Source organism: Chionomys nivalis, chromosome 6 (assembly GCF_950005125.1).
Source record: "Chionomys nivalis chromosome 6, mChiNiv1.1, whole genome shotgun sequence".
Taxonomy (NCBI): Eukaryota; Metazoa; Chordata; class Mammalia; order Rodentia; family Cricetidae; genus Chionomys; species Chionomys nivalis.
Window position 1 is genome coordinate 77077893 of NC_080091.1, and position 24848 is coordinate 77102740.

The following is a 24848-nucleotide window of genomic DNA, read 5'->3' on the forward strand; positions in this document are numbered from 1 at the left end:
GTTAAAACAAGCAAGCCCAACCCAAAGTATGAAATAGGGAAGTACACTCCACTTATCAGGGGATCAAACCAAGACTGTGAGCAAACATCTTTGCTTTCTTGGAAAAAATTTGGGTCAGTATATTATTAGTTAACAGAATTACTTTCCAGATATTATAGGGTTGAATAAATAATATTTAGCTAACAACAATATTTATAAAATTCTGTACCCCAAAAAATCCTCTTGAAATACCATATGTGCAGCTAGATTAGAGTGAGAAGGAAGGGAACATGACTGTAAACTGCTGCTGTCAGCTTGGGGTAAGAAGGAGAAGTGAAATTATTGTTTGTTGAACACAGAGTTTCAGTTTGGCAAAAATAAGGACAGTTCTGAAGTGAGTGATGGTAACTTCACACAATATTATAAATTCTATCACTATATTTTTTTTTCGTGAGATAGGGTCTCACTCTATATATCGGCCTAGCCTTGAACTCACAGAGGTCTGGCTGCCTCAGCCTACAGAGTGCTAGGATTACAGGTATGTGACTCTGTGCAGAATAGATGTACTTAAAAGCACCACCAAACTCTACCCATAAAGGTGACTAAAATGTGGTCAGGTGTGGTTATGCATGTCTTTAATCCCAGCACTCTGGAGGCAGAGGAAGGGGATCTCTTTGAGTTCAAGGTCAGCCTCGTCTATGTAGTGAGTTCCAGGACAGTGATGCTATGGCAACAGCTGGCCTCTCTCACACCCTGGCATATCACATTGCCGACAATGCCACCTTGGCTTGGAATACCTGCACGATTCAGCTCTCCAGTCGCATGCGATGATAAGTGGTGAAATCGTGACCAGTACCAGGGGAAGCCAACAGATAACACTTCCTTTTTTTTTTTTTAACTTGTTCAGAACTGTAAGACAAATCTCTAAGATTCTCATAAATTGTCACAAAATCAGAACTCCGTACGAAAGCCAGAGGGCCTCTAGAGCAGAGGAAGCACTCTGCAGATTATGATGAAACCTAGGCCCCGTATTTAAACATGAAAGAAACAGAAGTTCAAGAAAATCTAAGTGAATCGCCTGGGAATATCTTCTACATCAAAGCCAAGGCCCTAATAGAAAAGGAATGGGTCTTTGAAATCTAGAATGGGAACACTGTATAGACATCACACTCTTAAACCCTCAATTTTTTTTCACCCTCAATGACAACAGTTTCTTTCCTGAGAACGAAGAGCAATCTCCCCGTGTCTGGAAATATTGCAAGGAAAATTGCTTCATAATATAACTTTATTTCCTTCACATCCCTTCCCCACTGCCTTGACTTCAAAACCAAGCTACCACAGCACAGACTCTGTGAGACATTGCAATCCCTGTTCTAGAGAGAACTAGAACTCACTTTGGACAATTGGGGCATTTGGGGATAGATAGGTCTTTGTTGAGAAGAGCTAGTCTCAGTGTTATACATGAGTTAGCACCTACTCTGCCATCTACCCACTAGATGTCAGCAGATCCCTTTCAGTAATAACAACCAAAAAAGTCTCAACATTGTCAAATGTCCCTCAAGGAGTAAAAAAAAATAGTCATCTGACGTCAAGAACCACTGAACTATGCTAAATCAAAAGATACTTCGTAACACGGGCTAGTATGCACCAATAGGGTCAAGTGGAATGTATGTGAGAATAAATATTGAGAGCTTTAGATCAGAAGAATAAATACAGTTGTAAGGCTGTAGAGAAGAAAGCAGAAGCCATCAGCTAGTTTGCCATTCAAAGTTTCGGCAAGGACCGGTGGAGTAAGTTCTAACACAACCTTTGTGCTTCCTGACCTGATGACCTATGCCAATGAGGTTAAGATACTTGTACAGGGCTGAATAGGTGCTGAGAGTTAGAAGGAGGGGAAGCAGGGATGTCAGAATGAATTCACTCCATGAAGAATGAAGAAGAGTGACTAGGCTATTTCCCAGAAGGAAGGATGTTGGATTGAACTTCACACAGTTATAATACTCACCATGTGCCCACGTTGCCCGGAAGGGATGTCCTAGAAGCTGCCCTAATACCAGACCATTTGCCTCAATAGATCTGAAGACTTGGATCTGTGATGGATAAAAGCACTGTGGGAAATCTCCAGAAAACTACAGGAAGACCAGCTACACAGGTCCCTACTCTTCTGCGAGACATGCTTTCTGAAGTGGAGAATCATTCTGTACTGGGAAAGTAAGAGTTAACTATCATGAGCTGGATGTACTATTAGTTCCTCAAAATCACAGGTTCACAGGTTCAGAGCCAAGCTGCTGAGGTATGGAAATGACATAGAATCAAGTTGAGCAGGTTCAGAAAACACAAGCAATTTCAATGTGTAGTTCAGACTCCTTCGCATCTCTTCTGCTCTCACTTCTACAGTCACATAGGAGTCCTTTACAGAATCAAATACAGAATAAAGGGTTGGATTCTGGCTCACAGATGGGTTGTCACATGACATTATCTGGTTGGTTGTTATTCTCACTCTGGGATACCTCTTAGGTATATTAATGACCCAATGGGGCATCTTTCCATTCAGTAGAACTTGTAAAAACACACATTATTATTCATTTTTATATACAGGAAGAAGTGACCTGAAGTCATCTTTTCTCTCCCTAATTCTGCCAATGTTCACAATCTCTAAAACTATAGCATCCCTGATCATCATTACTGCAACCTACAAATCCCTTTTACAGCACCCTGAGGGTGCAGGCAGAACTACAAAATCCATGGACACTGCCTGTCTTAGTCAGTGTTCTATTGCTAGGAAGAGACACTACAAACAGCAACTCCTATCAAGGAAAACATCTAATGTGCGCTTGCTTACAGGTTCAGAGGTTTAGCCCATTGTCATCATGGAGGGGAGCATGACGGCACGCAAGCAGACATGGTGCTGGAGAAGGAGCTGAGAGGCCTACACCTGGACTGGCAGGCAGCAGGAAGAGAGAGACACTGGGCCTGGCTTGAACATTTGAAAGCCTCACGTCCACCCCCAGTGACGGACTTCCTCCGGCAGGGCCACAACTCCTAATCCCTGTCAAGTAGTGCCACTCCCCAGTGACCGAGCATATGAGCCTAAGAGAATCATTCCTATTCAAACCACCACACTGTCATAATTTTATGCTAATAGAATAACGTGGGGCGTTAGAATGACCTCTGTCATTTTGTTAACAAATTCATTCTGGTAGAGTTTGTTATCCCTCTTTCACAATTGAGTCCTTCCTCACTGTGAACTAGTGCGGGGATAGGATTCATGTTTGAACGGCCTTTTATTTGGAATCAAAGATCCAGGCACTCAACCCTTGCCAGGGACGTAGCCTAAATGAATCACTTACAGCCCGAAATCCTGGCATAGTTCACGCCTCTCACACTGAAGCAAGCATCATCTTAAAGTGAAGATTCTGGTTCAATATCCTAAGTGAGCCGGGGAGGATACAATTTCCAAAAAGCGCCCAAGAAGTAGGTCTGCATAATCCTGTTAGAATATCAAGTTCCTAAGTGCCATGGTCCTACACCGGAAGAAATGAAGGGCATTAATGATGTTTAGGTTCCACTTTCATAGATTCCGACTTTAGTCACAGAAGTGCTCACTCCCAAACTCTGATCTCAAGATTCTAGAGTTAACAGGGTTTAACACACGCCAAGGAGAAAACATTTGATGAGCTCTCGAATGAATTGACACAATGGCCAAAATGGGTACTTGTAGAGAAAAGGAAATACCACCATATCAGCTCCTCCAGCTGCTCTGTTCCAGTGGCTCTGAACCTTCCTAATGCTGAGACCCTTTAATACAGTTCCTTATGTTGTGGAGATCCCCGCCCCTCTCCCCAGCCTTAACATTATTTTCGTTGCTCCTTCATAACTGTAATTTTGCTACTGTTACGAATCATAACGTAAATATCTGATGTGCAGGATAGCTGACATGGGACCCTGAAAAAAGGGTCGTTTGGACAGTCACAAATTGAGAACTACCGCCCTATGCGACTACAGGCACCACCCCTGCCCTTCAACGCCCACAGCACGGCCGGCCCCGCCGCGTCCCGCCTCTTCCACGTCCATTGGCTGGCACCTTTTCTTCCACAACCTCCACTTCCGTCCCTACAGGGTCAACTTCCGATGCGGGCCAGTCACGTGACCGGATACGGGAAGTGGCGGGTTCTGGTCGCTCCTCATCCGTGCTCAATGAGAAGGGCTTCACAGCGGCTGTCGCTGCCAGCGCCCGTCCAGTGGCGGACTCGGAGCTCCCGCCTCCGCGGGGAGGCCTCGCGGTAAGCTTCTCGCCGGAGACCCGCGGTCCTGGAGGTGGTGGCCTCGTTGGAGGCGCTGTTCGGTCCTCGCCGAGTCCGCCGCTCCCTGGTGACCCGGCCCACCTTGCTCCGCTCCGGGGATGCGTCCTGCCCGCTTGCTGTCACCCAGAAGAGGAAGCTGCGCAGAGACTGGGCCGTGCATTTCAGAGATTTATAAGGACATGTTGATTTGGGCCTATGGAAGCCATGTCACGTCCTTCTCGCCCAGGCCACGCTAGTTTGGTAAAAAAATAAAATCTGTCCCGAATGGGCGGAACAGTGGAGGGAGAGACCGGGCTCTCTCTTCAGGATGACAGCTCTCCCTGTTGAGATGTCTCTGCAATAGATGGCCCGACCCACGAATGCATTTGCAGACACATAGTGTAATGATGACCCAGCGGAGCCCCACGATGAACAGTGATTAGTCGCCTCTGTACCATGCAGGCTTGGGGTTTTAGAAAACAAAGGTCTAAAGAGAACCTGGGGTCTGGACATGGGTTTTAGACTTGGGGAAGTAGCTGTACAGGCCACTGTTAATTTACTTGCTGGCAAACTGAAACGTTCTGTAAACACTGCATAGCTCCGAAGACGACTGTCACGTAGTTCCGTCATCCCATTCATGCCTGTCAGATTCTCCACTATACCCCAGAGTCCTGCCTGGCACTTAACAAATAACAATATTTGTTGAGTTATGTCTTAATTCCAGTATGAGTTGCGACCAACCCACTCCTGTTTTACCGTTTATCATGCTCTGAGTCTTTTAGTATGGTGAGCGCTGGCCCTTATTGTTCTTTCGACTAATTTTGACTGTTGAGGTAAAACAGGCTACATCAAGAGTTTTTTTGTTAAGTACCTAACACAGAAACCTGTATGTGTGTGTATGGACATGTGTGTATGTATGATTATTTGTCTGTCTGTGTGTGTATGTATGTGTTGTTGAACACTTGGAAAGATTATTTTGACTTTGACAATACTGATACTGGTTTTCCTGATTTCATTTCCAAACTTGTAGCCTCAGGCTTTTATGATGTACGTATATTAACTTACTATATATTTATAGTATTTATTAATGAATACTTTATCATTTGAGTCGTAGACGGAGCAGTTTGTGAGGGTGATTTTGATAATGAGCTCGGTGCTCATTATCCTAAATGTTTTTCAGCTGAGGAAAGATGACAGCCATCAAGCATGCGCTGCAGAGAGATATCTTCACACCGAGCGACGAGCGCCTGCTGAGCATCGTGAATGTCTGCAAAGCGGGCAAGAAGAAAAAGAACTGTTTTCTGTGTGCCACAGGTGGGCAGTTAGTGAGCACAGATGTGTGCTTGGTACTCCTTCAGTCCTGAGGGCCATTCCTTTCTTTAAAAAATGTTTTTATTGTTTCTGTGGCTGGTGAAAATGATTGAAATGACCAGTTAATCTTTGTTTTTATTGAATATTGAGTGGATGTAAGAAAAATTGTATAGCTTGTATCTAAGGTAGATGACAAGTAGGGAGAACGAGATGACAGCTCCGTTATCCCTGACGTGCCTTCTTCACCCCGTTCTGCGTTCCAGTAACAGGTGCTTGCTCTCCTGACTCTCATCACGTTCCCTGTGTATAGTTTCAAACTATAGAGTATTTAGTTTTGCTTGTCTTTAAACTTTTAATGAATTGAATTATAATTCTTTGTGACCCCCTCCCATTCAACAGTTTGTTCATGGGAATCTTGTTTTGTTTTGGAGTTTTTTTATTGTTTTACTTTCTGAGATAGGCTCTCACTGTGTTTCGCTGACTAGCCTAGAACTTGCTGCATAGACTGGACTGGCCTGGAGCTCCAGAGATCCACCTGTCTCAGCAGTCTGCTACCACAGCTGACCGTCCATAAGTTTGGTTTTTGTTCTTTCACAAGGCTCTGATCCCTTCATAGTCACTGCAGTGGCAAATTCCACTGGGTGTGTCCTATCGTTGCCGTACCGGTCCTATCGGGTGCACAGTAGGTTTCTTTCTAGGCTTTGTGTTTCGACAGCTCATCTGTGAATATGTTTGTGCTTGTCTTCTGCCGTATATGCCAGAATTATTTTAAAGCAGATACTTAGATGTGGAGTCTGCTCTACTATGAATTATTTTAAGAAGGGATTTTCCTTTTCACTACCACAGCAGTGTGGTTCTCTTGTGTTCTCTATGCCTTAATCAACAGTTGTTTCTGACAGACTAATTGTTGCCAGGATGGCAGGAGGGACATAGTATCTCATTGTGGTTTCAAAATGCACTTTCCTAATTAATGATGCGGTTGAGTATCTTCTCATGAATTTATAGCCATTTACTTTACCTGTGAAGTTTACCACATATGCCCTTTGCTCGTTTTCCTATTGGATTGGTTGTCCTTATATGGTTTTGAACAGTTTTTTAATTATTATTACTATCTGGATAGATATCCATGTTCATTATCTATATGCAGTTTTCCCCTTGCTTCCTTTGATGTTTTCACCACAGTTATTAAATAAATCAGGGCACATGCCTTGTTTTCTCACTAGAATAGTTGTGTTTGAAGTTATTTTTTTTTCCTTAAAACTTGGCAGGAGAAGCAGGTTGAACTGCTGAACTTGTTTGGGGGAGTGTGGGTATGGCAGATTTTTGCTTAGCAAGTGTAGTTTAGTAGATATGTTTTCCAAATACTCCTTAGGCCAGTGGTTCCCAACCTTCCTGATGCTGCAACCCTTTAATTTATATTAAACCTTCTGTTGTGGTGACCCATCCATAAAATTATTTCATAGCTACTTCCTAACAGTATTTTTGCTACTGTTATGAATCATAATGTAAATGTCTTATGTGCTTAAAATTAAATAACTGTACTTTTGCTACTGTTATGAATCATAATGTAAATATCTGATGTGCTGGGTATCTGATATGCAGCCTCCGTGAAAGGGTCATTCAACCCCCAGGTGAGAACCATTGCTTTAGTCCATTTTGGTATATAATTTTTTAAGAGTATTTGGGGTTTTGTTTGTTCATTGTTGTTGTTTGGAAAACCACTTACTTTTCAAATGTATCAGAGTTCATTCCAAATCCAAACTCTATTCTGTTGTCAGAGTCATTTTTGAAACTAGAAATTCGAGCATGCTTTTTCTCTCGCCGCAGCCCTCGCTGCCGCAGATGGACTGCTTGAGGAGCTGAGCACCCGTCTTTGTGGTGACTTCACTTCCGTCCACCTTGCATTGCTCTGTGCTGCCTGTATTGATTTCTTACTGCTGCTCTTTGTGCTGGCGTTAGGCTCTTTCTGGCCTCTGCACTCACACATGTCAGTCACTAGATTTTCCTCCTACACCCTTTAAAACAGGTCTGGAGCCTCGAGCCTCTGTCTGCATTCTACCTTATAGTCTGATGTAGATGCTTCCTTTAGGATTCTGCGAATTCCTCAGTTGACTTATTATAGACTATTGCACTTATTTTAGTGCAGTTATTTGAGGCAGCCGAAGTCACATTCTCAGTGAGTGGGTGAAGAATGAGGGATGACTGAAGCTGCTAATGGTCATGTGTTTCGTTCCACAGTGACAACTGAGCGCCCAGTGCAGGTGAAGGTGGTCAAAGTCAAGAAGTCTGACAAGGGCGATTTCTACAAAAGGCAGATTGCTTGGGCCCTTCGCGACCTGGCTGTGGTAGACGCCAAAGATGCCATCAAAGTACGTTTTTCATTGTCCCTGGTCTGGTGTTCAGAAGAGATACTCTAAGCTTGTTCTGTGGCTATAGGCCTGCCGCCACCTTTTGGTCTAAAATACACTAATCTCCCCTCTTCACCCCCAGTGTCGGACTACTTAGAGTAACTACATGTGTACCTATGTGTGGTTCAGTTTTACTTTGCTAAAACTCCAATTAGAGTTGTGTTCAAGCTACATAAGCTAGGACATAATAGCCTTAATACTGTGTGCTTCTTTATTTAAATTAAATATGCTTAGTAGAAATTCTGTAAAGTATATGTTGTGTGAATTAACTTTCTAAAAAATATTCATTGTTTTGGTAAGATTTGGTTCAGAGTATGTATGATATACATAAAGAGAGCCTGCCTTCTATAATTCTCCTGAGTGGAATAAAAACTCCCTACCTGAGGCAGCCAATCTGGACATTTGACATTTGTGGTTCAATTAAAGGAAGTCATAAGGGGTTGCATACCCTATTTTGAGGTGATTAAATAAAATTTTAAGGATATAAATTTTATACAATGTTTGAGTGTGCTCAAACTTCATGGACATAGAATACTTCAGTAGTCACATAAAAGGGCCATCTGTATTCTCAGCAGGTCAAGACTGGTCTCAGTCGTACCCTGTGAAATTTAGCAGAGCTCCCTTCCTCTTAGTTCTTAGGTGCAGGTACTTCCTGCACCTCCCCTCCTGGCCAGACCCTGTCTGTCTGCAGCCCAGAGGTGCCTCCAGAGCACAGCGGAACGTGACAGCACACCCACCGTGCTGCTGATGCCACTTAGACCAAGGCTTGCCCTGATGTAACTGTCAGCCCCCTGCTGTAACCCCAAAAGTCGTGTCTATTAACAAGGTACAAAGGGATGGGTACTAGTAGTGCACACCTTTAATCCCAGCACTTGGAAGGCAGAGGCAGACAGATCTCTGTGAGTTCGAGGCCATGTGGTCTACAAGAGCTAGTTCCAGGACAGACTAAAGCTACAGAGAAACCCTTCTCTTGGAAAAAAAAAAAAAGAAGAAGAAGAAAAGAAAAAGTTACAAAGGAGAAAATGGTGTAGACATTTGTAAATTGACCTGGTAAGATAAAACTTCAGGATTTTGTTTATTACTTTGAGACAGGTCTCACGCAACCCATGCTGGCTCTTTGGCCAGCTACGTTAGTAGCTGAAGCCATCCAAACTCCTGCTCTTTGTGCGCTTGTCTCCTGAGTACTGGGATGACAGACATGCACCTCTGCGCCTGGCTGAAACTCTGGCTTTATTCTTACCCTAGCATAAATCTAGGCACTAAAGAGCTGAGTAAACTGAGCAGTAATTTAAACATGTGCAAAGAAATGCAAAGCAAAAGTAATTTCAGGAGATCCTTGCCAATGTGTGTCAGATTCCTCCTAAATGACACCCATACACACAGAGGGGAGGGGGAGAGGAGAGCGAGACCTCTTCTTTAGTATTTTAGTAGACTTTTGCTTTATTTCTAAGAAATACCCGGGTTTTAGGAAAATGTGGAAAGTGGTTTGAGAAGTGTTGGGGGGAGGGAGAGGGAAGAATATTTGGAAAGAAAAGTAGTTTTGTTCTGTAAGTTTCAGTAGATACTTTCTGATCTGGGGGGGAATGGGGCAAGAAGAGGAACCCTTTCGGAAAGTTAAGAAGAAACGCCACCTCCTACTTAGCATTCCTCTGGCTGCTCTGCCCTTTGTGACTGTTCCTGTGCAGTTTCTCACACTGCCCAGTTCTTGCTCAGACTCCTCTATGCTGACTTGCTTAATGGTTTTGTTGTTGTTTTGCTTCACTTTATGTAGACATCTTGGTATGTGTTTACTATATATGGAAATAAATATGAAACTTTTATACATAGCATAGCAGTAACCATTTAGTATCACACATTGGTTTGTGCAGATGCTGCCACTAGAGCACTCAGCATCCTTATTGGCATTATGGGAAGTGATCATTCCCCATCAAGTTCATGTTAGTTGCCAACACTCTTAGATATAAGTAGTAATTACTTTTAATCATAAGTACAAGTTTTCAAATAATATTAGTTTATTTGTGTGTGTGTTGAGGGTGCACATGTACTATAGCATGCATGTGGAGGTCAGAGGACAATCTGTGAGAGTCTGTTCTCTCCTCCCATCATGTGGAGTCTAGAGATGGAATGCAGGTTCTTAGGCTCGGCAGCCTTTACCTGCTGAGCTGTCTCACCGACTAGGTTTTCAGTTTTTGGATGCTTGAGCTCTGTATGTAAGTTGACTAGTTTCTAACTTTATCCTACTGTTAAATGGTTGTCATGCTAAAAGTTGTGACCTGTTCCTTAAAATACCCCACTCTTCAAAATATCTGTTATACCTAACTTCTCCTGTCTTATTGTAACAAGGTCTATTGACATTTTGTTACCCCTAAATAATGCTGTGATGAGTCAAATTATCTTTACGCCCTATGGAATATTAATATGTTGGAGCATGTTACTGTCCTATACTGTAGTGCATTTGAGTCTATGTTTTAATTCTTTGGAAGTGAGCAATAGTATGCATTCATATGTTTTCATTTCCACATAAGGGTTGAGGAGTCCTATAGACAAGAAAGAAATATTGCTATATAATGGTTGTACTGGTAGTTATTCTCAACCTGACACAAACTAGAGTTACCTGGAAGGGAGGAACTTCAGCTGAGGAAATGCCTCCGTCAGATTGGCCTATAGGCGTATCTGTGGCATTTTCTTGAGTGGTGATTGATGTGGGAGGGCCCAGTCCACTGTGGGTGAATCTATCCCTGGGCAGGTTCTTGGACGTATAATAAAGGTGGCTAAATGTGACCCTGGGAGCAGACTGGTAAGTAGCTTTTCCTCATGGTTCCTGCCTCCAGGTTTCTGCTTTGCTTAAGTTCCTGCCCTGACTGTTCTTCATGATGGACAGTTACCTGGAAGTGTAAGATGAAATAAACCCTTTCCTCCCCAAGCTGTTCACTGTCTTACCACAGTGACCCAGAAGCAGACGAAGCCCTGACCTAACAGACTTGTAGGGAGCATAATGTGATTCACATTGCCTCAGTTTCTTAAGACAACTTTAAGGCTCACCGGCATTTTTGCCTTTTGAGATGCTTATGATAATTCTGCATTTTCAAAACAGAAAACAATAAGTGCAGCTCTTGTTTCTCCTCTTGTTCTTAGAAAGTACATGAGTGTTTAGATTAATTTTTTTCCTTATGTTTTAATTAGTTATGTTCTTTAATAGGGAGTTAGTATCAAACCACAGCTATAAATAATAATATATTGTCAAAGAAATTATGTAACTAAAACTTTATAAGCAGCTTAAAAAGAGGAAATGAGAGCCACCTTGAGCTATACACCGTTGTCTTGTTATTACAGGGACGCGGAGCACAATGTCACTAATTGTGCGTCCTCTCCTTTCACCCCTGGACTTTAAGGGCACAGGGAGAAAAAGTCCACTGTGGGATGTTGTTGCTTGTCCAGTTCTTGCTATATATTATATTGTCTAAGCACTTCAAATCATTCAGTTGATGTGTGTGTGTGTGTGTGTGTGTGTGTGTGTGTGTGTGTGTGTGTGTGTGTGTAAGTAAGTAGTGTGGTGGTGATAGTAGTAGTAGATTGATGCCAGGCTCTTGGACCTGTGAGACAAGAGTTCTACCACTCAGCTACATCCCCAGCCATGTAAACAATATTTTTAGTTGGTCTTTTTTTTTTGTCCCCCCAAGAACAGCTTCCATTCTTAATTTTTAAATAGATTTTATATTAATAATGAAAATTGCTAATTGATCAAAATCAATATATTTCTACATTTTTTTTTGTTCTAGGAAAGTCCCGAATTTGATTTACATTTTGAAAAAATCTATAAGTGGGTTGCCAGCAGCACTGCTGAAAAGAATGCGTTCATCTCGTGCATTTGGAAACTGAATCAGCGCTATCTCCGCAAGAAAATTGATTTTGTCAATGTTAGCTCACAGCTTTTGGAAGGTAAAATTTTTATGCATGGTCAAGTATATCCTTAAATGAATGTATAATCTGGTGTTATTTCAAGGAATTAGGATACTGAATTTACTTCATAATATGTCATTAAAAATGTCTTATTGAAGACATTGTGTGTGTGCAATTATATTGATATATTAAATTTAAAAAGCAAATTCACTCATAAACCTGGGCTTGGTGACACAGCCTAGTAATCCCAGCTACTTGGGAGGTTAAGGCAGCAGGATTACAGATTCAAGACCTGCCTCAACTCCAGAGTGAGGCTATTGGGCAGCTTAGTGAGACCCTGTCTGAAAATAAATACTGATGGCTAGAGATACAGCTCATTGTAGCATGTGCCGGGACACTGGATTCAATATCAATACTTAAAAAATATTCACTTATAAATATATTCCTTGGAGATAACTACTGTTAAAATTTTGGTGCATATTCTTCTAGACTTTTTTCTCTAAATACTTAATTTTCTTTAAATAGCAAAATTTACACTTATGTTTCATAACATTTTTTTCATACAATGAATTCAGTCCAAACATTTACTATATTACTAAATACTTACTCCAGACTTTTGTTTATTAAGGTTCCTGCCCTTTCTTATTTTAAACAGCTGGGGGGTAAATGCCCCCACAGTACGTTCATGGCTAGCAGTAGTTGTATTAATAACTAACACAGTTCTGGCATTACACTGCCCCCGCTTAAATTCTCTATTAAAATAAGAGATGATGATGATAGTATTTACCTTTGGTTATTGTAAATATTACAGGTGTATAGCAAATGTTCAACAAACTTCCTTTCATCTTAGCAACACAGAATCCTTAGACAAGAGGTTGATGAGGTATTTGTCATTCATCTGCCTTTGCAAATATTCCTGTGGACTGCTCTGGGTCTCAGGACAACCTCTGCTCTGAAGTATTAAAATGTGTGGTGAGATTTCATTCTTTGCAAGTTTCTTTCCTAAGGGTGTAAGCCTTGTATGGAAATGGTTCTTAATTCCGCTTGGATGCAGTTTGTACAGTACTCTTTATCTCGAAGAAAACTGCTCTTTTATTGTTTTGAGACAGAATCCCGCTATGAAGCCCAGGCTAGCTTGGAATTCACTGTGTAGTGAATTTCAGGCTGACTTTGAACTCATGGCAGTCCTCCTGTCTCACCTTCCTCATGAAAGCTTTATTCATGTGTTTGTTGGAAGGAGAGCATGTGTGTCCTGTGACACCTGTGTGGAGGTCAGAGCACGGTGTTGTAGAGCTCTCCCTTCCATCTGTGTATGGCTTCCAGGGTTTGAATTCAGGTCACCAGGCAAGCATCTAAAACTGCCAAACCACTCTCTGGCCAGTACTCAGTAATTTAAGATACAGTTTGAAGCAAGCTATTTATCTAGCCACTTGCTTCTTTTGTTTTATTTAGATCTGTTTTTATTTGCCTGTGGATCTTTCTCCTTTCAAGTAGATTTTTCTTTCCCAGCAATTTTACTCTCAAGCCGTGTGGTGCTTGGAACTGGCAAATACTCCAGTCTGTCAGATCCTAAGAAGCCACTGAGACACTGGCCTAGGTTAGGAGCATCAAGGGGCTGCCAAGTCACCAGGGTCTGACTGCAGGGTGTGTTGAAGAAATGACTCCCTAGGATTTTATAATATTTATTGCATTCAATTACAAATTCACTTGCTTTGGATGACTTTAGGAGTTTTGTTTTACCAATTGAGGCAAGAATATTCTGATGATTGAGCCATTCATTCAAAAGCTTGTCATTCTGTTTTCAAATATGTGTTTCTAGATGTTGTTTATTCCTAATATATATTTTAAAGTGATATATTTTATTAGTAAATGTCTCATCACTTGAGGAGCTAAATAATCATCCAAGTAAGTTGATACTGTTGTAACTGTTTATGCAGCAGTGGCAGCAACTTTTGTAGTTTTTAATAAATGGCAATTGAACGTTGGGGTTTTCGAGACAGAGAAGGAAGTTCTTTTTTTTTTTTTTTTTTTTTGTCTTTTCTTTTTTGTGCTTTGTCTTGCATCTAGGTTTTTAAATAATCTCCCACTTGACCTTTGAATGCCTGCCTGCACTGCTGTCTCCTGTGTTTGTTTCTTGCCTCAGTCTTATTCTTTGAAACAGTGTTTTGTGACTGATCCTATGTGAGGGAGTGTCCTGGCAAAGCTTGGGCCTTGAGTGAAAATAACCACACTACATGCATGAGTCACAGCTGACCTAAAAATAACCACACTACATGCATGAGTCACAGCTGACCTAAAAATAACCACACTACATGCATGAGTCACAGCTGACCTAAAAATAACCACACTACATGCATGAGTCACAGCTGACCTAAAAATAACCACACTACATGCATGAGTCACAGCTGACCTAAAAATAACCACACTACATGCATGAGTCACAGCTGACCTAAAAATAACCACACTACATGCATGAGTCAAAGCTGACCTAAAAATAACCACACTACATGCATGAGTCACAGCTGACCTAAAAATACTGCCCAGGACATGATTTTGTCCCCCAGTATTCTTCTTCAAGGACTAGTCAGAACTGTTTCTCAGAGACTGAGAGGAATACGGAAAGACACGTAGACAGTGAGTAAGACAAACAAGCAAGAGGTTAAGCTTCTTAGGATCTGTCCACTGTGGTTTGATTTTGATGCTGCCCTGAGAACCCGTTGTGTGTGAAATCAAATGAGATATGGGTAGTAGTTAAAAGTTTTAAATCTGTATACTTTTCTACCCATCTAATATTCTTTGCTTACTTTCCTCTGCTTCTCTCGTACCTTTTACTCTCCAGAACTGCCTAAAGTTACAGAAGGTGCGTAACACCTGTTCTTACTCTATCCCATGTGTATGTATTACTTGCCTCTGTTGTATGCTAATGGTTGCATATTTTGTGGAGTGTGTACAAGGATAAATTTATTACAAAATCCACAGAGTAATAAAAGTAATAGTACTATTCCTTATTAGCTTCCAAAGCACTGACTCAGGAGGAGGAAATGCTGCTAGAGCAGCTTTGTTTATTTTTCACGTTAGTGTGAGGCACTGTGCTGGGTGATTTAGGGAGTCTCAGCCCTCTAGTGCTTAATATGAAATCACATCTGATAGTTCTGCATTTGCACAGTGAACTAAATGGCCTCATTGAAAAGACAAGGAACATGCAATGCCTCTCTAGAAACATTTCTGTACTGTAATCTGTAAATTGCATGTACCAGAAATTTTAACACCCCCCCCATATATAACTAAATCCGCCTAACATACTGTCTTCTTCAGAGTCAATACTTATCTCACTTGGATTTAGTGTTTTTGTTCTGAGACAAATAAAGTATTTCAAGCCATGCTGAATGAAAGTATTCATTTTCATGTAAAATAACAAACACTAATAGCATCCAGACGTTGTGATTTAATTCCTGTCTCAATCGGGCTAGAAAATCGGTGGCTTTCTGTAAAGCTATAGTTAGGGTTAACAGTGATTGTTTATTTTACCTCTATCAAACTTTGTACAAGTTGCTCACACACTCAGTGTGTTCCTTTCCCCAAAGTGAATCAAGGTGTTGATCTAAAAAGCACTTCAGATTTGACCTCTCAGTGCTTGTTTGGAAGCATGGAAACTGTGCAGTGTTCTGACTTCAGGTCACCACTTTGTGTTCCCTCCCTGGAATTAGTAAGGAAATTTCTGTAGTCTATCTTTAGCTGTTTCATCTAGGCATGCGAAGTTTTTAAACAATAACAACAAATGGAAAATGCAGTCAGTATTTTCAATATTTGCTATTTTTGTGGATAATACTCATGCCTCTCACTTCAATGAAAAGTTATTTGAAAGGTGTGTGTGTATGTGAGAGAGAGAGACAGAGATAGAGAGAGATGAGAATAGTAAAAACAAGGGGAAATGCTACCAGAAGAAAGGAAGGAACTGTTCTTTCACAGTCCATCATGCTCACAGTTCATCACCACTGTTTTGTTAGAGCAGCAGCCGTCTCTGGCGGGGAGCAGGAATCAGGTTCATTCTTCATGCTGTCCATCTTAGTGGAATTCTGTTTTGAGAGATTTTGACTAAAGCCCATTTTACCACTTGTAGGTCAGTGAGCATACTAGACTGCATGCTTTCTGATGCTCTTAGGACCTCGCTTCAGTAACATTGTGATTCTGTATGAAAATAAGGTTGGAGACTTTTTTCATGTATTCTGAATCATTCTTTTCTATTCTTCATCCACTAAGTGTGGCCTGTGCTTATAATCAGTCTTAACTAGCTATCCCTTTTAAGTACCATGTTACAGTTCTTCCTGTTTTCTGACGACTTGCTTTCATTACATTTTTACCTTCTTTAAGAATCTGTTCCAAGCGGGGAGAATCAGAGTGTAACAGGAGGGGATGAAGAAGCCGTGGATGAGTACCAGGAGTTAAATGCAAGAGAAGAGCAGGACATTGAAATAATGATGGAAGGCTGCGAGTGTGCAATCTCTAATGCTGAAGCCTTTGCAGAGAAGTTGTCCAGAGAGCTGCAAGTGCTCGATGGGGTAAGAATGCCTCATGCTGGGAGTGAGTGGTGCATGGTGGGTTGCAAAGGCTGGTGGCGCTGTGTTTTCTGCCTCGCCATTTCAGCTTTCACAGGGAGAATGCTGTTGTATTTGTAAGCTTATTGCCAGCTGTCACCAAGCTCTATTCTTTTGGTTCAGAAGATAGAGCCAGGTAGTGAGGAGATGGTTCAGTAGCTAAAGCGCTTGGGACTCAAGCTTGAGGACCAGAGTTCAGATCCCCAGAACCCAAGTAAATACTTGGTGGGCATAGTAGCTCTTCTATAGTCCCAACTATTGTGAGTCAGAGATAGGGGGTCCCTGGGGAAAGCTGACTAGACATTCAGGGAGCTTTGGGTTCAGGTGAGATACCCTGTCTCAATAATAAGAGGAAGAGCAATTAAGGAAGACATCCTCCATTTGGGGTTCACGCTCACACATATACCTGCAAATGTGTACGCCCATGATAAAAACCATTTCTAGTGAAGACATTTGATTAAGGTTTTAGATTTTGGAATGTCCTTAATATACAATGGGAGATGAAGAAAAGTAGAAAACCAGGTACCATCTGAGGGATTAATTTCCCTAGCCTCTGAATAACATTGCCAAAGAAGAACATTTTCATTGTTTGTAAAACAAAAACACCAGTAAGTATAAATTAGAATAAGTGAATCATTTAGCAAGCGAGCCAAGTCAGTGTGGTAAGAAGGATCTGGGGCTTGCCACTAAAGGGCTTTAGAGCAGAGCCCTCTGATTTCCCTGCACAGTTTCTGAGACACAGTCTCAAACCTTAGTACAGAGACAAGTAAGCCTTCACAAAGCACTGTGGGAAGGGGAAATGGGAGCTAATTGACCAGATGCAAAAAGACCTGGCAGTGTTTCACCTTTGTGCTTCCTTTGCACATTTAAACAAGATGCACCTTTGTGTTTTCTTTTCTCTTTGTAGGCTAACATTCAGTCAATCATGGCCTCTGAAAAGCAGGTGAATACCCTGATGCAGTTGCTGGATGAGGCCCTAAAGGAGGTGGATCAGATTGAGCTGAAACTGAGCAGTTACGAGGAAATGCTCCAAAGTGTGAAAGAGCAAATGGACCAGATCTCTGAAAGCAACCACTTGATTCATCTCAGCAACACGAATAACGTGAAGCTCCTGTCCGAGATAGAGTTCCTCGTGGTGAGCATCTCATAGATTATGACACCCAGGAAGTCATGATCATGTGTAAAACTCACTTATAAACCTTATGGGATCAGGATTTAAAGACGGTCCAGACTGGGTGGTAGGGCTCAATAGCATCCTGCTTGTATTTTCCCCACAATTACATGTGCAAGTGGTGTGTTTGAATGTATTCCAGAACCACATGGACTTGGCCAAAGGTCACATAAAGGCCCTTCAGGAAGGGGATCTTGCTTCTTCCCGAGGCATTGAGGCCTGCACCAACGCTGCTGATGCCCTTCTGCAGTGCATGAATGTCGCTCTTCGACCAGGTGTGTTCAGTAGCCGTGATAAGATCTGATCAAGAGCTGAGACCAGCACTGGAACTTGAAGAAAGTGCTTTGACTTGGTAGAAATAACTTGGGCTAAGTGATTAAGGGTTAATTTACTAGCTGTGCAAATTAGTTTCACAGATTCCCCAATGAATTTATTTCTATTAATACTAAGAACATTTTCATTTCAGTTCCTTCTAATTGAACATCATTGACTCTAATATCTTTACCTTTACAAATTTAGTGTGTGACTGTCTAGTTTTTATTTTGTTCAGTTTTGGGTTAATATCTCACTAAATAGCCAAGGCTGGTCTCAAGCCCATAATCACCCTGCTTCCCAAGTGCTGAGAGTACAGGCGCGCACTACCATGCAGCGCTCTCACCATAATCCTGCTTAAAAATGTACGTGTATTATTGTTGTATGTGTGCAGGATGTGTACAAATGTAGCATTTTGAGGCCAGACATCTTTGTAGATTCACTTCTCTTCTTCCACCTTTACGTGTGTTCTGGGGATTGACCTCAGGTCATCTGGTTTGTGTGCAAGCACCTTTACCTGAGGATTCATCTCGCTGCCCTACCATGATCTTTAGATCTTTCTTATTAAAAGCAAGCACAAGTGCCATTAAGATATGCCAGAGAGGATACGGTTTTCCTAGGCAGTGTTTCTAAAACATGAATGTGTATTCGGATCAGCTAGAGGACTTAATAAACATTACCAGGCAGAGCCCCACATTTGTTGGTCAAGCTGAAGTCCTGAAATTCATACTTCTAGTGGTTGCCAGATGATACCAAAGAAGAAACAGTGTATTGTATTATTTTTTTCCTCAAATTTTATAAAGCAAATTAAAAAGCCATTAAAGATTTAGATTCTTCAAAACTTAAGTGTGGGTTTCATTAGAATAATACAGATTTGAGCTGCAGCTCAGTGGGAGACTATTTGCCTAACATGCACAGGGCTCTTGGTACTTGGGAAGTTGCGGGGGGAGAACATTCACTAAGCATGGAGGGAAGGCCAGCACGTGCTATAGTCCACGAAGAAGAGATGTTTGCTGCACAATCTGGTGACCCGACACGGATCACTGGAGCTCATGTAAAGGTGAGGCTGAGGATGGGCCCCACAGGCTTGCCCTCTGACCTCCGTGCACCTGGCATGGCATTTCTCGGTAAACATGGAGGGACTCTTCGCCCTACTGAGTCAGTGAGGGACTGTTGTTCTGATGCAGGCCACGACATGCTCCTGGCCGTCAAGCAGCAGCAGCAGCGCTTCAGTGACTTGAGGGAGCATTTTGCCCGAAGACTGGCCAGTCATCTCAACAATGTTTTTGTTCAACAGGTAATTTTAATTTACTATGAACTAGCATGTTTCCATAGGTCATTTATATGTTGCCCTAAACCTAAATTTCCATACAAATTTTTAATGTGTTCGTTTGGGGCTATAATATATTCCTTTATACATTTCAATGATTGTAAGATTCTGAAATCTGTGTCTAGTTCCTCATAGAAGTACTTTGGACTACAGGTAACTCTTTACAGAGATATCAAGTTCCTTTCAGCTGAAACTGGCTCTAGGAATCAGATAGATAACAGCATTCATTAGTTACATATGTAATGGCAGGTCTGTGTTGCTGTTGAGTCTCTTGTATTTTTTGGTGTTTACAGGTGAGAATCAGATCTGACATTATTTTCAATGTGTCATAGTTCTGTGTGGTTGAACACATTGTGTACATGTAGGAAACTAGAGCAACTGTGAATTTTGGTTGATTCAGTCTCCATGTTACAAAACTGCATCTTTTTTAATGGAAAAAGGGTTTTGTTTTTTGTTTTTTGTTTTTTTTTGGTTTTTTGAGACAGGGTTTCTCTGTAGCTTTGGTGCCTGTCCTGGAACTAGCTCTTGTAGACCAGGCTGGCCTCGAATTCCCAGAGATCCGCCTGCCTCTGCCTCCCGAGTGCTGGGATTAAAGGCGTGCGCCACCACCGCCCAGCCAGGAAAAAGGTTTTATAATTAATAACATGGCAACAATAGTTTAATAATGCCAAGGGTACCTTATATAGGGATTTGAGCAGAAGGTATTTTAATAGTTAATATACTTAAGTTCTTGTGGGGTTCTTTTGTCTTTTACTTTATTAGACATACTGAACAGAAAAAATAAGAAGAAATCTTAATAATCAGTATGTTCTCTCTAGAAACATTGACTTCTCTTTGCAGTATTCTAAAACAATTGTCTTATTATATTTTATTCCCGACTAGTTTACTCAGGCCCTCCTTCAGCTCTATAGCAGGTCCTACTTTCTTTCGGTTCCTGTGAGTACATCAAACTGGCTCGAGCATCTCTGACTTTTTTTTCATAAATATATATAAATTTTGCTAAAGTTAGCAGCAGAATTTTATGCTTACAGCTTAACTTACTGATTTAAGCTACCCATTAACTATATTTGTAATAGTTTTAAAGTATCCCATTTTGCCAAAAAGGCATTTAACCTTATTCTGCTTGCCTTTCTCCATTTCTCTCATTTCCTTGATTTTTTTAGTAATTGCTTGGTGGTTGAGGTGCATATTAGACTTTGCATTGGGATCTCTGGAATAAATGCTTCTCATTCTGTCTGTGAGAAGCTCAAATCTAGGGAGAGACAGACAGTTGGGAATGGCAGCTGTGCTGGTGGTGCTATGCAAACACCGAGGAAGACCACCTCACCAGGCCTGGGAGGGGAAGTCAGGGCAGACTCTCATTTCACGGGGCCTGCAAAGTATCAAGAAGGAATCAACTAAAACTCACATAGGAAACTCCTATTTTTCTTAGTTTATTATTTTTAATGCTCTTGACAGTGATGTTATCCTCATGTGTAGATGGCATCAAAAAAGACAGTCAGCAAACAGTGGTCTTTTTGCATCCTTAACTATTGACTGTAATATGCGGTTGCTCATTCTGTGTGCTTCTTTGCCTTGTAAACTAATGGCTTTGTTTAAAGTGAATGCTTCCCATTTCTGAAAATTTAATATGTACTGTTAACATGTGAGTGATGCATGCTTAAAAAAAAAAAACAGTGTTGCAACGGCCTGTGATGTGTTGCTGAAGGTGGGAAAGGATGTCTCAAGTACAAGATAAAGATTGTCTCTGTGTTAAACTTAGTCATCAGGACGCTAGGAAGGGGCTAAAGAACATGGAGATTTCTGTTCCGGACAAGGCGTCAGGAGAGCCGGGAGCTTTTGACTCACGTGTGATGGTGCACCTCTGCCACTTCCCGTTTAGTTGCCTCATTTATAGCAGAGATAATAAAAGTATCTGCTTCACTTAGACCAGTGTTTGGCTCTAGTAAGGTGCACCATGTTACCTTTAATTAAAAATTCTAGTATCTAGCTGGATGTGTTGGCACACACCTTTAATCCCAGCACTTGGGAAGTAGAGGCAGGCAAATATCTATGAGTTTGAGGCCAGTCTGGTCTACATAGATAGTTCCAGGCTAGTCAAGACTGCATAGTGAGACCATGTTTTGAAAACAAAAATTATATATATATATGCTGATAAAATTTTGTAGCTCACCAAGTTTTGTTTTTGATTGTCTTTTTGTTTGTTTTCGAGACAGGGTTTCTCTGTAGCTTTGGAGCCTGTCCTGGAACTAGATCTTGTAGACCAGGTTGGCCTCAAACTCACAGAGATCCACCTGCTTCTGCCTCCCAAGTGCTGGGATTAAAGGTGTGTGCCACCACCACCCAGCTACTCACCAAACTTTTATAATGTTTCTTAATTTGAATACCCTGTGAATTATGTTAATCACAGAGTTGCCATTTTATTAGATGAGAACTACATTAAAAGATTAGCGTAAGGATTCAAATTTATATATAAAAACTACCTCAGCAGTGAGCATTCGGTAATCCTGTAATTGTTGGTAATCTATGATTATGTATAAGAGAAACTTTTAAAATTAACATTTTTAAGTATATGAAGGACAAATTTCTTTATACTTAGTGTTTTGCATGAGATAATGTTATGTTATTGATTGAATTAAGCAACTCAAACAATTTCACAATTTCCTATTATTCTGGAATCATTTTATCCAAATGTAAATCTTTTAATAACAGTCTATCTTGACAGTAATAATTAAAGGACTGATAGTCGGTATGTGAAATGCCAGTTTCTCAGGTGTTTGTGACATGGAAATGCTGGGAAAACTTAGCATAGTGACATATGCAAAGAACTTTGTAAACTGCAAGGCCCGCCGCACAATTGTTGATGATTAGTTCTTCCACTCTCCAGAAGAGATTTTTAATGATTTAAAAGCTTTCTCAACCTGAAATAATGTAACTTAATATTAATAGACTGAGTAAATAGAAATTTGTAGAAAACATCATTTTGTGTCTTGAGTCATTGGGAAAAGTTAATGAAGAAGAATGTTTTGTGCAATGAAAGCAAATGTGACGTTGCTCGGTAACAGTGTTTGGAACGTTTGTCAAGTAGGACACCCTCTTCTCCATCAGCACAGTGGGTAAGAGATCCTGGGAGACACTGCTGAACCTGGAAGTGTAGCATCTGTGGTACCTTTGTTTTCTATGTGCAGTTCTATAGAGCTGTTCTGTAATGTAACGGTATATTAACCTTGAAAACCGTACAGGTGGAGACAGACCAATGACATACATAATAAAGCGTGTAAATTAGAAGTGACAAATCCTTCAGATTAAAATAATTTTAATTCTTTTAGCTCAGGATGCTTATCAAACCATTGTATTTCAATTAGTAGTATATACATTTAGGTGATTTTACGAAGAAGTTAACCATCCACCTCCTTTATTTGATTCAGCAGCTTTTGTAAATTTAATGATTTTGTAAAATACTGATAGTCTGTGAGTAGGCAGCTAAAATGAATGGAGATGACTTCAAGTAAATGTGGCTTGTGTTGGTCTTCGCTTGCTTGTTGAAAAATTCTATTTCAAGGACAATCTAGTCTTGAGCTTCCTCATCTTTTTGGCATTGGCTTCCTCTTCATCACAGATGTTGACTGAAGAGCTATATTGTCCAACAAAAGGCTGGGGTGTTTCTTTATAGAAATGCTCACTCGTCTCTATACACAGATACACAGCAGTTGCAGCTTTTGATCCTGGCTAAATGCTTTTGTTTGAATGTTTTCAAAGGAAGACAGAAATTAGACATGGTTACAAAGATTCCAGTTACGGCTTTCGCCCTATGTGACCTGAGCAAGTTACTTAATACCCTGAACCTTGGGTTGTTCTAGAAAATAGGGTTAGTAAGCCAATAATCTAGCAGTCTGTATTTTTCTAAAGCAGAAGTCAAGACACATGATCTGTTTATTACTAATTTATTCACATAAATTGTCAAGGCTTAAAATAGTCATATGTGGTCGTTTGACTTGCACATCACTTTAATGGAAAAATTGGAATTAACATTGTTATTAGGGATTATCATAGAAAGACCAAGATATAACTATCTATAGTCCTTACTAACTTTAAAATTTCATATCTTACACATTTTTATCTGTTGAAAAAAATAGAGCTTCTGGTAGGAATCTCATTAAGAAAAGTGGACAGTTTGTTTTAGATGACTTCCTTTGGTGTGTTTCTTAATACAGTCTGTATCAAGAAATTCATTTCTTAGTACACTGTAAAACGACGGAGAGAGGCAAGCTTTACTCAACTCTCTCAACTCTTTAGAAAGATGGAGTGAGTGACGCTTTATCACAGTGCCACCCAGGCATGCTTGTGAGTATTAATGGTGCTAGTATTCCGTGAATACTCACGATGGTAAAAGTCGACAAGTAAGTGCTTGGTTTTTATTTTTCTGATTTGCTTGGTAATACTTGACTACATTTGGTTATTATCTCAAATTTTCTATTGTAACAGTGTTCTCTTGAATTTTCCATCATATTAATTACTTATTTACTCCCCCTAGGGTCATGATCAGAGTTCAACTCTTGCTCAGCATTCTGCTGAACTGACTCTACCCAATCATCATCCATTTCATAGAGACTTACTCCGATATGCCAAGCTGATGGAGTGGCTAAAGAGTACAGATTATGGAAAATATGAAGGACTAACAAAGGTATGTATTTGATGTTGGTTACTCACTGGGTCTACAGTATAGTCTTAGATTTTATTTTAAGCTCCTTAACATAAAAGTGAAGTGTGTTTTTAACAGAGCAAAAGATAGTTGAACTTCTGAGTGCTCAGTTATTTACTTGAATAAAAGAAACCATGCATGCACATGATGCACAGACATGAATAAAGGAAAAAATACACTTAAATAAATACATCTATTTTTAATTTTAAAAAAGCATCTGTTTATTGTAGTAAGGAGGTTGCTTATTTGTTTCCTGGTCGCCCAAACTCCCAAAATAACCACACAAAAACTGTGTTAATTAAATCACTGCTTGGCCATTAGCTCTAGCTTCTTATTGGCTAGCTCTTACATATTAATTTAACCCATTTCTATTAATCTGTGTATCGCCACGTGACTGTGGTTTACCAGATAAAGTTCCACCTAGTTTCTATCTCTGGCAGGGCTATATGACTTCTCTCTGACTCCACCTCCTTTCTCCCAGCATTCAGTTTAGTTTTCCCTGCCTAGCTCTACTCTACCCTATCAGTCTAAGCCAGTTTTCTTTATTAATTAACTAATCATATTCACAGCATACAGAGGGGAATCCCACATTACCTCCCCTTTTCTGTTTAAATAAAAAAGGAAGATTTTAACTTTAACATAGTAAAATTACATATAACAAAATAGATAACAAGCAGAAATTACAGTTACAATATTTAGATCTACTTTATCTTTTATCATAACTAAGGAAAACTATAATTATAACTATAAATTCTTCAACTTCATCAAAGACTCCAGAAGGATATAATATTACCTTAGTAAACAGGAAGTGCATTGTAAGAAACTTCCAAAACTCTAGAAATGACAGAGACATCTTA

At 40.5% G+C, this 24848-nt stretch overlaps 1 protein-coding gene across 7 annotated transcripts in view; it reads left to right on the forward strand.

The window, feature by feature from the left end:
- The first annotated feature begins 4136 nt into the window (after positions 1 to 4136).
- Positions 4137 to 24848, forward strand: part of Exoc1 (exocyst complex component 1) — a 42960-nt gene continuing 22248 nt past the window's right edge. For 2 of the 7 annotated variants that reach the window (XM_057771522.1, XM_057771524.1), the window contains exons 1-11: positions 4137 to 4262; positions 5443 to 5576; positions 7812 to 7942; positions 11761 to 11920; positions 14721 to 14741; positions 16253 to 16440; positions 17384 to 17611; positions 17790 to 17922; positions 19147 to 19256; positions 20172 to 20225; positions 23824 to 23973. In XM_057771522.1, the coding sequence (XP_057627505.1) occupies positions 5453 to 5576; positions 7812 to 7942; positions 11761 to 11920; positions 14721 to 14741; positions 16253 to 16440; positions 17384 to 17611; positions 17790 to 17922; positions 19147 to 19256; positions 20172 to 20225; positions 23824 to 23973 (1299 nt within the window). In that variant the 5' untranslated portion in view covers positions 4137 to 4262; positions 5443 to 5452. The remainder of the gene's footprint in view (positions 4263 to 5442; positions 5577 to 7811; positions 7943 to 11760; positions 11921 to 14720; positions 14742 to 16252; positions 16441 to 17383; positions 17612 to 17789; positions 17923 to 19146; positions 19257 to 20171; positions 20226 to 23823; positions 23974 to 24848) is intronic. The other 5 variants (XM_057771526.1, XM_057771528.1, XM_057771527.1 and 2 more) reach the window with 3 other exon arrangements.